The sequence below is a fragment of the Phlebotomus argentipes genome, unplaced genomic scaffold, assembly GCF_947086385.1.
Source record: "Phlebotomus argentipes unplaced genomic scaffold, Phlebotomus argentipes genome assembly scaffold_18, whole genome shotgun sequence".
NCBI classification, from domain to species: Eukaryota; Metazoa; Arthropoda; class Insecta; order Diptera; family Psychodidae; genus Phlebotomus; species Phlebotomus argentipes.
In genome coordinates this window covers 13,863,212-13,877,839 of record NW_026776177.1, presented here as the reverse complement: position 1 = coordinate 13,877,839, position 14,628 = coordinate 13,863,212, and the positions used below count along the sequence as shown (strand labels likewise).

Below are 14,628 nucleotides of genomic sequence, written 5' to 3'. Positions count from 1 at the left end.
TGTTGCAGTTGGAAATTCTTCCTGGAATTCGCTGATAAGAGCATCGCAACTTCCTTGCAGCCTCGAGGGCTGCTTCGCAGATCAATTTTCACAATAAACTTCCTGAATCTCACCCAAAGGTTGTGAAAATGCACCCCGCGGCATTTATTCTATAATCTTTCCGTCATTCTTCACTTCTATGTGGGAAATATTTTTAATTCTCCTCGCAAGAATCCTCAGTGTCCTTTCGAGCTTCTTGAGAACATATTTCATACCATTGGAATTCCCTGGGAATTTTATTTTCATTATTGTTGAATTCAATTGATATGTTGGGTGCCTTTCGAGATTGAGTCACTCGGCGAAAGCTTATTGAATCGAGAAAATAAAATGTCCTCCTGATCCATGGGTATTGTTTCGCCCCATAGTTGGGCCTCGAGAAATGAGAAGTGCGCCCGGGAGTGGGGGGCGGCAATTCAATAAAAATTCTTGTCATATTGTATGTCGAGGGGTTTCCGAGCGGGACCAGAATTGTTTGCTGAGGTCACTGATAGACACATATAAACCCGGGGAGAGTGAAATGAAAACCTTATTGAAGAGTTCTTATTCCGAAAGAACCAATAAGGGATAAATTGGCTTTAATAGCCTCTTGGAAAGATATTTCCAACTGCTCGCAATCGCGCCATATCTCATGGCGAAAGCTCTCTCGCCAGGAAGCAGTGAAGTAGTGAGGCCACAGGGTGATTTCAATAAAGCGTCGACAGGCAATTGATAGGGGCTTTGAAGACTATGCACAACAGAAGCCAGGAGATATACGATTAGAAAATCAATTCGTGTTAATTTCGCGATATTTAATTCAGGAGCCGATCCTGATTTATGTGCCTCATAGTGTGGAAACGACAAAAGGCAATAAATAAGCTCTCCTGGCAATTTAAACGTGAACACAAGAATTTCCTCCCAAACATAAAACATCCCCATGGTGTTGACGCAGTGAATTTCTCTGCCATTCATGCCAACCCCCACAGGAAGTTGTTTTTCTTCATTAGTTTGCCTCCCGGGCTACTTTAAGTCTGCATGTCCATTGACAGGAATTTGTCCTTCCGCCATTCATTTGACATCTCCGAAGCTTCCTCTTGCGTCTAAAATATGTAAACACTCCGTGTCGTGGTCTTTCAGCACAATCTTTGGCTCGCACGATAGCCAATTCCAATTGGAATGTATGGGCAAACTTTTGCGTCGTCCAGCGATATTATATCGTCAATAAAACCCATTGAAATTGGTGAATCATGCGACAACCCAAGAGAGGATAGAATAAGGACTGTGGCGTGTTCTTATTTCCAAAGGCCATCACGACAGAAGGACTCCGCTTTCTGGCATTCATTAGTAGCAAAAGTTGCTCTGTGGAGTCCGAAAAGAATCCACCCCGTTTTTGAGTTCCACCCTCTATACTCACCCAAAAATTGACAACGACAAAACCGTAGAGGGGCGAGATGAATTTATTTTATTATTTTATCACGTTGTGTTGACACTCTTAATGAGAATTTATGGCATTTTAATCACGCAGAGAATATTTCATTAGCCTCTCAATAAAATATGACACACTCCTCAAACCCTCCCCCATTCAGACCACACATTTCGCCACCCACTCTTGGCGACGGGGCATTATTATTATTTTATTTGTTCCAACGCTCGCCACATACTCATAAAAATGACAGAAACATCGCACCAAAAATTTCAATGAGCCCAAGAAAGAGAGGAACTGTTCTGCGATGGATTGTATTAATTTCTCTCTCGAGGGTGAATCCAGAGTTGGGGTGCTTTTGGAGAAAGGAAACAAAGGAGAATTAAATAAATTACTGTATTGTAATCGAATATGATTGAATGCGAGGAAAAGCAGACCGACAATTTGTTCCTTTCAAAATTATCAACATTGATGGGTCGTAAAAAGTTTTTTTTGGGACACTATGAGGAGTTATTATAATAAAAAGACTTTGAAAGTGTAAATGTGTTATCAGTAGCTGTTAACCCTTGAATTCTCTCGTGTATGTAATATAAAATTCCTATTTCCGATGCTTGAGCGCAGCTTGTGTGCAGTGCAGGGTTAAATAAAAATGCTGTGGAAATGCTCGGTGGAACTACGAAATCTGGTTCTCCCACCAAAAATCGTTCACGCCAGAAGAGATATGACCAAGCCTCATGAAACTTTCATTTGCGATTTATTCCAGAGCGCAAAGGAGCTTTTTTTCCAGGGAGGATGAAAGCTTGTCCTCCGTAATTGGCCCACGAAGGCATTGTGGAATTATGCAGTGTGGCGTGATTTAATGCTGGTCTTTTCATGAATAAACATAAAAATCATCAGGGGCGAAATGATTGGACGGAATTGTTAATAGTCGATGGAAACCAAATTGATGATGGCGAGGAATCGGATTCTTTGATCTCCACAACCTCATAATTCATTGAGCCGGGAAGATGAATAAATATTAGGAGTTTATCTATTTCTGGCCATTCTGTGGAGTGGCGGATTTATTGACAAACTCTGTGGGGAAATTCTTTAATTTGCTCACTCACCGTATCTCGGGGGGAAAGTGTATGTGAAGAGAGTGTGCAGAATCACCCAGGGGATGTAGTATGAGTTGTGCCGAAAACTTCATCTCGACATATAGTGAGAAGAGCTGTGGGAAATCAGAGGAAAAGGTGTAAATCATAAAGCCCAAAAACCCGAGCTTGAAAACATCACATTTTGGCTTTCAAACTGAATTTACCAACGAAAATTCTATGCTGTGTTTAATTGCATTAACTGCCGAGGCGTAAAATGCAGAAAAACTGCATTGAGAATTCAATTAATTGGGTTTTTGGAAGTCGAAAAAAGAGCAAACGAAATGAACCACTCACACAGTCGATGTGATTCTGTGGAAATTTCGCATTGTGTGTGCACTGGGATTTGTATCAATTATATGTAGTTCTTTGTATGGTGAAAAACAGTCGTGAAAATTGAACCGAGGAGTGTGCCGATGACTCTTGCAACTGTGAAAAGCCATCGAGGACAATTTAGTTACACAACTTTCTCGTTTCGAATAACTGGCAGTCGCGCCTGCCAGTCTAAAATGCACCATCAGCACAGCTTCGGAGCCTTGAGAGCTCATTTCCGACCCTGTTGCACTGATTAATGATGCCCAGTCGTCGAAGCGTGAAAGAGAACTATTACCACCCAATATCATGCAATGCTCGGCCACGATGACACAGCGTAAAAGGAATTGTGCGCGTGGGTCACGAAAATATTAATTTCACTCCACGAGCGACACATGGGCCCAATAAATATTTATACAGTGACTCCGAGTGAGAACATCAAGGGGTCACAAACAGGATGGATCTGTCTTGAATGTCCTCGGCATCGATAAATCTCCATTTAGCATCCAAAGTGTCGCTTCGCTGGAGAGGAAATAAATAAAAATCGTTGACATGTCTTCCAACTTTGTACGCCCAAATACAAAATTATTTTCCAGGTCTCCAGCTTTTCGGCACAGCTTTCTCAGTCATGTCGCCCGACTCGACCATGTGAAATAATAAATAAAAATAGATGCCTCCAACAGGCATTATTAGATGAAGTCTGTGTGTTAAAAAAAGATGCTACATGACACTACACTCAAGAAATCACAGGCCAGTCTTAGGAGGAAAATCCTTGAAAATCGCAACTCAAATCCCAAGGGGGAGATATTGCGATCGGAACTAATTCAACTGAAGTGTTGAAAATATAATTTTCGGTCCAAAGGTTCCTGCAATTAACACAATTGTTAAAATTAGAAATCTACAAATTATGTGAATATAAGATTGTGAGCAAATGAAGTGAGGAATGTGTGTGAAACAATTGTGTGTTCCGGTTCCACAAGCTCTGCGTTGTGTACAGATTTTATTCGCTTTATCTCCCCCTTTAGAGTTCCCATTCTCAGCACAGTATTTCTCACCCAAAATTCATCATGCCACCTTCCATTGGATGTGAAATATAAAAAGATTTCCGGTCCTCCTCATCTTGTACACTTTCTTCTTCATCATCTTATCATTGTGCCACAGGTAAAGTTTACAAAAGCAGACAAATTTGACGTCCGTCTTTTTATCATTTGAACCTCGAACTCACCATGGATACCAATTCTGTGTGAGGCCGGCAGGAAAGATGTGGGCGACGGGAAGAAAAATGAAAATCCCTGACTTTTCATCTTTTAACATGTCAAAAATACCAGTGAAGAAATTTTTTCTTCCACACCCTCCCATTCACGAAAATTACATTCAACTTCCAACCTCGTGGAAGTCAATCATCGCATCATCTCTCCGCCGTACCTCGAGCACGCACTAAATTTTCATCAGGAGAACCTTCTCGGAGTATGGAGTTTTCCGAGAGGGCGAGGGGTAGCAAGCTCATGAGAAATTTGAGCGTCACTTCAATCAAATATGGCAAAAAGCTCCTCTCTCGATGGAACAGCCAAAGATGGGGAAAGGGAAAAGCGCTCTGTCGATGATTGATAGCCAGCTCTAATAGAAATTAATAAATATTAACTCGGGGATTTGTTGTGGGAATAATTCGATATCCGTACGGATAAATAGAAATCAAATGTCACCAGAGAAATATGAGGATTTGCCGAAAGAGTGGCGAGAGATGGATTTCTTGCAGATAACACAATATATCATTGGATGACCTCTGAATTACTGAAGACATTCATTTTAGCACAGTAGTTTTCAATTTGAGTACAACACGAGAAATAAATAGATTTTACCCATGAATGTTAGTTTCTGGTCATGTCAAAGAGTCGCCAATGTATAATTTTTTATCATCTCTATGTCCATTTTATTGCACTGCTTTTAAGTCAGGATAGTCTATGTGAGCAATCCTTCATCATAAACTCACCCCTTCCGTGACAAAGTGATTGTCCTGCTTCATTGCACTTTCACCCGAAGCCAGTGGCCGAAGGGTCGTCACTTCCCGCGGGAATTCACTCTTGAGAGTGAAGGTGATGCGGTGCTTAATTGCTTTTTGAATGCTTGCCGTTTAATTAGTCCGCTAGAGTCGGCTTCTGAGGCTCACCGCATAATAATGAATACCAGGCCGTTTTTTTCATGCGTTCTAAAGATTTTGCGGTTTGCTGAATATTAAACTGTGCGTATGGCATGTTTGACGCTGACCATTTTTCGTCAAACCAACCGCCGGTATATTGAATTACACGGTTTTAGGCTGCGGCTGCAGCCCTTTTTTCACGTGAGTGGCAAATATCGACGGCTCACCTCATAATAAAGTACACACAGAGTGAATTTTACGCACACGGAATTAAATCACTTTATTGCGAGATACGCGCGACTATCAATTTATACGGGGATTATATGGCTGAGGGCTAACAAACTCTCGGGCACGGCGATGAGGGGGGAAATATGCAAATTTTTGGCAAATAACGAGGCGCTCGTGAGGGGTGGGCCAAGTGCCTGCGAGGGTAGGAATACATTTGCTCTCCTGGTGGAAGGAAAAAGGAATCCACACGACTCATATCGTGACCAACATGGAAAGGGTGTGCGTTCTGAGGGCTTAAACTCATGTCGAAGGTGTGGACGAAAGTGAAAGTCTCTCACTAAAATTGCAGAGAGAAAACAGGGGCAATTTTAATGGATTTTAGAGGGTGAGTTCATGTGAAATAGATTTTCAAGAAAAAAAAATGTCTCATTACGGTTTTATATATCCCAAACGAGTCTAAAATACAAACCCAAACAGACTTTTACCCCTTTCCCTCCTGAGTTCACTTCATTGGTTGCATGTTTAAGCAGAGATTTCCCTCTAATTGCCCATTTACCACGACTCGGTGCATTAATTGCAGTCTCAGGAAAAAAGTCAATCAATGTCATAATTGAATTTTTAAATGCACATTTCCCTCCAGAGCAAAATTGCCCGCCAGAGTCAGAGAGGGTCACCTTTGACGATATAGCATGCTCCGACATGCCAGGACGAGAGATACATTTGCCGGGGAAACTGCAAATAATTGGTTTCATTTTATGAAGCACATGAACATTTCCACATATTTTGAGGGTGACATGCAAATCACAAACACGATTTCCAGCTATACCCAGTGCTAAATTGCAAACCACAGGGCGCTCCTGGCATTTCTTTTGCGCTCAGGATCCCACTTTGGGTGGGTTTCGTGCCATTTTGCGAGCGAACGCGTGAAATCCTCCTTCGAGAGAATTGTTCAAAGAGAAATTTAATAAAGTGTTGCTGCGCGAGCGAAAGAGTCGAGAGAGCATTAATTACTTTTTGGACAAAGTTGGAAATCAACGCCGAGAATGTGGGCGGTGGGTGAGTCATTTGAGCCTTTTCATCTTGGGAAATTCTTCAACTTGAGCCTCTCTCTACCCCATGAATGTGATGACACCTAAGCCACACGCAGCAGTCTCTCGCTCAATGGCAATTCTAATTTGCCAAATTGAACTTTTGCACGTTGTACCTGTGCTTTGGGGAGGCCTGTTCGCGCCGAGGGTGGGAGCACTCCGGCAAGAGATTTTCCACTCGCTGCTAATTCCCTCAGAAAGAGTTATTTCACCATTTGAGCCACTCATTAGGTTTTACACCTTCGCTGTTTTGCAAGTGAAAGCTCTCCTCGCGCTCCAGATGATAAGACGCCTCCGGTGCGAGGCTAATTAGAGGGAAATTCCTCAAGGAAAAGGGAGGCTCATTGAATTTTTGGCAATGCCATATCAAAGACGTTCCCGAGGAGCACAAAATATCTGCGACTCTTTTAAGCTCTTAAAATGGAAGCATATACAAACACATAAGGAAGGAGGAACACTTCAAAGACTGAGCTTTCATTACTGAAATTGTTTCACTCGCAGTGTGAGATATCACGTGTCTATTAACCTTAATCGTGGATAATGCCAATCTCCTCTCCTCTCTGCAACTCAAATATTTGTGCAGCCGATTATTTGACACTTTCATATTAATCTGAATTTCATGGCCTGCTTTCCTAAGTCAGAAATCTCAGTCTCCGCTCTGTACAAACTTAATCTGTGACAAATCTGGTGCCTGAGAAACTTTACTTTTCAGATGATACTATCATTGCACAGACTATTATTTATGGCTAAATAGTGTATTTCCATTTTTCAGAGAACTCATCTCAAAATATATGGCTCTTTGCTCGACGCTCCCATCGAACTGTGTGCACTCGAATTTCCCAATATACCAGATGAATATCTGGCTGAGGCTTCAGACCTCCCTCCCCCCTTTTCTGCCGCAAACACGGATTCTGAGGGTGAGAAAAAAGGTCCCCAAGCGCACTCCTGGAACACACACATATCGGATTAAATCTACACTGAGATTTGTGTTTTGCTGCCATCACATTTCTCCATTCCCATGAATTTTGTCACTCTCCTCCCTCATTCGCATTTTTTCATACACACTGGAACATAGCGCAGTGTTTGTTTATTGGGTGAAACACTTAAACAATATGCTGCTGGCTCTTTTTTCGCCGGCGAAACAAGACAAGGATAGCAGAGCAGCAAAAAGTGGCCAAGTTGACCACTGTGTATGTGCAACACTGTCCAGATGGCCGAAAAGAGCTGAAACAGTGCCAAAACTCCATGTAGTTCTGCGAGGGATTCAATTGACTCGTCCAGATTTCTTCCAGTGGAAACGAGCTCGAAATAGCATCGATTCCACACTCAATGGCGAAATAATGAACAGAGTGAGAAATTCAGTGGAGTGTAAAAAGTCCATCATTCGTCAGGAGGACTCTTTTACGATTTGCGTGGGTGGAAACAACGTCCTTTCGCTTCAGACGACTTTCAGGTGAAGCCTTTAACCCGAAAAACTGCTGAGACGTGGGAGAAAGTGTTAAAATAGATTTACAGTATGTGCGAAGTCGCTTTTTATCGTGGTTCCACTCCTGATTTCAATGCCAAGGGATTTATTTCGTTCGCCACACATACACACACACACTAATTTCTCTTTTGGAAATTTCGCTTGAGAAGCAAAAACCCTCCGAAACCAAATCCTGGGCGCGCAAGGCTCGAGGCGTGGGTGGACGAAATGAAATTTTTATTTTAATGTCACAAAGCGATGCGATTTGGGGCATTAAAATTGAAGAAAATTGGCTCGTATCGTAGCTCTTTCGCTCCCCAAGCATTTTCCCTCCTCAAAGCGAGCTTCTCGAGGGATTCCCGGGCTTCATCCGCATGTCACAACATCTGCAAGGTGAGCAGGGATAGAACAATGCTTCGGGCCATTAATCTGATATATTCATCGACAACGGCAAACGTTATATGACGCAAAAAAGGCAGAATTTCACTCAAGAAGATAGAGACGAATTCCATAGGCTATAAGCTCTTCTAGAACACTCTGAGTTCAGATATTTCACAGAAGAGTGTTGATTGTCTTTCCCTAAGTAACTTCTGAAAGTCTTTCGCTCTAATGATTTCTGAGTGCATTACGACCAACAACATCAACATTTAGCCCAGTGTTTTTGTTACTCGTGAGAGCGGCAAAGGTGAATTTTCTCTCTGATTTTGGGCGGATAGAGGCAAAAAGATACTTTATTGTTTCCCTAAACGTGATTTAAATAAAGTTCGGCATGTAAAAGTTTCCCTTGTCGAAGCATCCGCATGCACTTCGTCTGCATTGTCCGCAACTTTGTTGAATTTATAGACAGATTGAATAATTTATAAAGTAGCTTTCATGAGGGATGCCAGAGAGTTGTTGGAGGGTTGGAAAAATTTTGCATAATTGAGTGCCAGGAAAAAGCTCGTGAAAACGCACCCAACATGCACGAAATTTAGCGTTGCGGTTCTCGTGGGGTGGGATTGAAGCATTTTCATCATCGGTAAATAGCATTTCATTAGGGTTTTATTAGTTTTGCACACTCAAGGAGAAAGCAAGAAGGGACCACGAGGAGGAATTTATTATTAATAACCTGCAGAGCGTCGCGGATTCTACCTTTTCTGGGCGCGCTCTTTTTCACCTGGCTCTAAAAGGGAGGGCGATTTTGGGTGGGTGGAAAATGAAGTTATTTCAGCAGGCAGGATATTCCGTGTTGATCGTTGGGATTTTCCACACGGCATGAGAAAATGGGCTTTGCCAGCATCGCCAACATCAATTGAGAGGGACTTATCCGGTCGTTTTATCGGTGAATCCGCGAGGCCAGGGGCGAAAATGATGGGATTTCAGCATCTTCAAATCCATGTGAGGATTTATCTTGCGATTTTTCACCGCGTGAAGACGCATCTTGCCCACGGGTGAAAGTGGAGCGTAAGAACACACCCGCACAAGATGTTCTCATCCAATAACTTTCCTTTTCACCCAAGGAAAAAAACGCACCCAGCAAATTGAATTAAAGGGGATTTTGTGGCACAATTCCATCCTCTATTCTTCAGATTTTCAAACACACTCGTACACACACACACACACACACTCGCATACTTAGATACTTTCCTTGCCGCACGTGAAGGGCTCAAAAAATTATCGCTCTATTCAATCACCCTCAAAAATTCTCTTTTATTCGGCTGTATTTTCACTTTCTTCTTCTCCGCCAATGAACTCGAGAGGAGACTATAGATTATCTCTGACAACAAATTGTAAAAACACCCTCAAAGTCAAACAAACTGGAAGATCTTTGATGAGAAAAGGAGAACTTATGAGAATTTTTAGGCTATTGAAGAAAAAGTATAGTTCAATCCAGTCTGCAATGTGATTTTACAAGAATTCCCTAATTTTTTAGGGTTAAAAAGAGAAAAAAACAGCTAAACTGCTTGGATTATTATAAGAAATGTGAATGTTATGTTCTTTTAAGGATTTCTGTGTATTAACAACATATATTACTCTATTTTGTGTGCAAAATCCACAATTTTATAGACTCTAGAACATTTTGAGGCGATCATAGTCATTAACCATCGGTCTAAACTGCTGTCAATGAACATTTAGCAATTTTTTTTGCCGAATTTTGAGTGCTTCTTTGCATCCGTAATCCAAATAAAGTAATAATGAAAGATAAGTAGAAATCTCTGTACTTCTGTATGTAATTTTATTATAAACATAATATATAGATCAAAATATTGATTTTGAAATATTTCCCCTAGAGCTATCTATATTTTCCATCTGCTTTATCGACCTATAGCTCTTCTCCGCTCTTTCTTCTATATTCTGTCTCTGTAGAATTTCCATTATTGTCACATGTTATTGGATACTGGTTGATTATATAACATCCATTCTGACACAGAAGAAGTTGTGTCTTTTCTGAATAAAAACACACTGAATGCCCGAAAAAGTTACATAATCACAGTTCGAAATATTCGATAGCAACTTTGTCGCGGTTTGCCATCTCTGGAGATTGTAGACAATGATTTTATTAATAACCATCGGGAAAATATCTCCTGGCTGCACGCGAATCTCAGCGCCATTCGCTGTGTGCCGTGCGAGGAGTGGGTTGAGGGGAAGAGGAAGGGGAAGTTTGTGTGTGTTTGAGTGAGTGAAGGAGAGGCTATGTGTGCTGTGTGACAGAGACTCTCGCCCTCATGTAAATAGTCGGCTGTACGCACTCTCACAGCCTGGATCCGCCCCCGAAGCCCAACGTGCCCCACCACTCGGCCATGTACTTGCCACCCCTGGCGCGCGTGTGTATGAGTGGAGGTGACTCACCCTCCGTGGTGACGCAATGATGTACTTCATTGCTCCACTTCTGGCTATACGCCGTACATCACTCCCGCTGAGTACATACACACATGCCACCCCTGCAGACGCATTTGGGGTGGAAAAGTCGGCAGTCTTGCGTGGCGCAGGAGTGACGCACTCACGCGAGAATCAACAGTCCCTGGGCCTCCCCTCCTCACGCACACGCATCAGGGGCAGTGCGTAGGGGTCGTGCGTGCGAATCACTTTCTCTCTGCGAACCCACCCCCCACCCCATCAATCACACACACACACACGCGCGCGGACATTCTGCGTAGCGAAGGTAGGAATATCGGAAAATGCTCGCTCTCCCCCAACAAGTTTTTCTCTATTCAACACCATCATTCAGTCTACGATTGAGTTTTGTGTAGTTAAGTCGACACACTGTTTGTTGTTTGTTATATTTTAAAATCTAACATCTCTTGCAAAGGAAGGCTGAGCCAAAAGTCCCAGCATCTGACTGAAGGCGTGACCCTTTAGTGAGAGTTCCGCGGATAATACACGGGAAATTTCAATACAAAGTAAAGAGAGATATTTGCACATTGCGTTTGACGGTTGAGTGAAAAGAACTGTTGCTGCAGTGAGAATTGCAGGCACTTTTCTTTAGCCCATCCGCATGCCTCCAAAGTCACAGTCTTTCTGTCGTCTGCCATTCTCAGATGTTGACCAATTGTTGCATCGGCAAGAACGCAGTTTGGGTGGAATTTGTGCGTTGTGAAAAATAGCCAATGGGCTTGTATCGCCATCATGGGTGACTTTAACAGCACTCACTCGCATTTCCTCTTCTTTTTTACGAGCTCGCTTCCTCACATTCATGCGAAAAAGACTCAGTTTTTTCCCAGTGCGACAAAAATATCACTTTAAGTGGGACTTTAAGAGTCTTCGCTTCTTCTGCACGTATTAAAGTCTCCGGGGTGATTTGGTGGAAAATTTCGGTGGAGCTTAAAGCTCAATTGCCACGTATTTATCCCGAAACGACAGAGATCATTAGGCGAGGGGGTGGTTTTTGAGGGGGAAAGTCTCTCGAAAGAAATCGCGATGAACAATCGTGTTGGGGATTCGACGTGTCCTCGCAACGACTTGGGGATCAGTTGTACGTTGAACTACTCTCAATTTCTGAGCTTTTCTTTCTTCTCTCCTTCTTTGCTTCGCACCAGAGCTTTCTTTACTCCCAAAATGGCATCTTGTGAGAATGGCAGATGAGAAGAAAAGACATGAATTAAATTTTAACACCTCTGAAACTTCCTTCTAGGTGATAATTGTGTCGTGTGTGTTGTACTTGGAGATCTTCAGAGACCCACAATTGAAGGACTCGCACCAGAAAAGCCGATCGGGCGAAAGTGAGAGCTGTTGTGGCTCAATTTCGAGAAAAACACACAAATCAGTTGCGGTGGAAGAGCGCATTTTCGTGTGTGTGTTTGGAAAAGAAAACACCTCAAGAATTTAGTCAAAGTGCTTGTGATTTGTAATCCGATAGGAGGAAAATTTGTCACGCAGAGCTTTTAAGCTTAACCATAGTTATAGTGAAGAGTATTCCGTAGTGATTTATGCTTCTAACCTCTCAAGCCGTGAACAGAGTGACAAATTTTGGCCAAATCTAGAGATAAGGACTCACTGAAATCCTCTTTGAACAGAGAAAGAAGAAGACTCTATCCAGTAAAAGTCAAAACCTATTATAAAATATCCCTCTAAAAGTGTGTGTATGTGGATAATCTTAGAAGATAATAAGAAAATCATTGAGAAGAATCTAAAATCTTAAGATAAGATAAAACCAGAGCCAATAGAATATTTTGTGGTCCTGTGAACTGATTCCATATGGTTCATATGATAGAGATTGTGCGCCAAGGGAAAGTTGACTTTCCTCATCAGGTCATTGTAAGTCTCAGTTTTTCCTTTCTCCATCCCTATTAATATGCCTGTAGTATTCGTAATTGAAATTCCAGGAAGGGTAGAAACTCCTAAAAGCCATTAATGTGAGGTGTAATGCCGTGTTTCACCTTCAAAATGTGCATTTCACAATGTCAATTTCAACACCAAAATTGCCACATTGCAACAAGTAAAGGGGGCGATTGAGTGCATGTCCATGCACGCGAAATTTAGCAATTGAGTCTCTCCTGTTTCTATGTGATTTACTAGGTACGAAAATGGAGGGTTAATGGAGAGCAATTTTGAGTGTTTAAAACTATAAACGATTTTACGAAATATGTGAAAGAATTCATTCGCGATGGAAAATCAATATTTTGAAGCGTCAGACCGAAGGGGAATTTTCTGTTTTGTTGGGAGTCCCAATAAAAAATTCACGAAACATTAATTTCCAATGATTTCTTCAGGACGAAGCGAAAGCATTTTTTTGGTATGTCGCCTCGAGGCCTCTGGGCTTAATTGCTTTCCACTCGCCGTAACCATTAAATAACACGCACTCGGAGTGACATAAAAATTCTCTCGTCGAGACGGGAAGGACAAGAGTCTCTCAGAATTATTCAGAGGACGAGCGTCTCCGTGACATTTAATAAGACAGTAGAAGGAATTCTCCACTTCGACTGAGTGAAGAGGAAAAATTAATTTATAAATGGCTTCCTGTTGCTCCTCATTTTCTGTCTTCAGAAGCAGCTCTATGACAATTCTCAGGAGTCTTACTGTTCTAGCCAAACAGACCAACATACGAAAAGAGTCCATTTTCATTTTATAGCATGTCTAGCAGAAACTCAAACCATAAGATTAACGATCAATACTCATTTTCAGGCTAAATTTCGATGACAAAGCGTCATTAAGTATTACCATAAAGTCGAAACATAAGATTATGATAATAAATACCCTGCTCTCCCCTAAAATGAATTGATAAATTCAATATGCATGACTCAAAACGAATCTTGATTTTATTTTATAGCAAATCCAGTTGAGACTCAAACCATTGAACATGATGTGACAGTGTGTCCCAGAAGACTATGTCCTCTGACGGGCTCCAAAATTCATTTAGTCATCGTCACATCCCTGCCAAAGAGTTATAGTCGGAAGAGGGTGGATGGGGAAGTTTAATAATTTATGAAAGTGTGTTCTGTGGTTAACCTCTTTAAACCCAATGCCGTCTGTCCGTGCATTCACATGCATATAATGCCTTTGCTTCCCCCAAAACATAAATACACAAACCTTAACGTAAACTCCGTAGGATAAACACAAAATTCTTGTGTGTCACAGCACACATAAGGAACTGTTTATCCACCGAGTGGAAGTGTGGCGAGAGAGGGGACAGAAAATGAAATTGTTGGATGTGTGATATGAGATAAAACAGACATTAGTAGTTGAAATCTCTGTCGGGCCCATTCTAACGAATTTACTCAAGTAATTTTCCATAAGACTTTCCCCACCTCGCGATGAAAGTAAAATCTGAATTGCTAAATTCACAACACACTGTGCGATGTCGAGAGTGTTGGATGGAAGTGGACTCGGTCGAGTGTTCAACACTGATAAATACAGCCGCCACAGTTTAAGTGTTGACGCTGCAAAATGCTTAAGAATGTCACCACATTTTGCAAGGAAGTGTGATTGCCTAAAATATTGTACCCTAATACTTTTTTTGCACCAATTTTCCTCCTAGCCAATAGAAGAAATCCTTAATCTTGACATCTTGTAGGTTTTTCTCCCTTCTTTTCGTCTCTTTCGCCTATTTATACACACGCTATTCAACTTTAGAATCTCTTTGTCAAGCTTTTTGCTCATTTTGGAGGAATAAGAGTATCATTGAGCATGGAAAAATAAGCTGAAGAACGTCGAAATGAGAAAAGTATGTGAAAATCCAGAATAAGAATTCTTGTGAGGCCCCCAGAATAATTGTGATGCGATTCTTTTCCATGAATTCTACCGTGTTTCGTGTCGAAGACGCATTTTCAGACAACAATTTACGATACGCCTCGACCATCGTCAATTCTCATCCATTATGTTCTTTCGAAAGCTCTCTGTCCAGAGACTTT

At 41.7% G+C, this 14,628-nt stretch overlaps 1 protein-coding gene across 6 annotated transcripts in view; it reads left to right on the top strand.

Annotated features, from left to right (window-relative positions):
* The window catches only part of LOC132260477 (CUGBP Elav-like family member 4), a 298,183-nt gene that overhangs the window by 200,611 nt on the left and 82,944 nt on the right, over positions 1-14,628 (top strand). Inside the window, exon 1 of one of the 6 annotated variants that reach the window (XM_059758614.1) lies at positions 12,227-12,535. The exons of the other annotated variants lie outside the window; for them this stretch is intronic. Within the exon in view, the coding sequence (XP_059614597.1) occupies positions 12,476-12,535 (60 nt within the window). The 5' untranslated portion in view covers positions 12,227-12,475. Of the gene's footprint in view, positions 1-12,226; positions 12,536-14,628 lie in introns of those variants that run through there. 6 annotated transcript variants of the gene reach the window in all.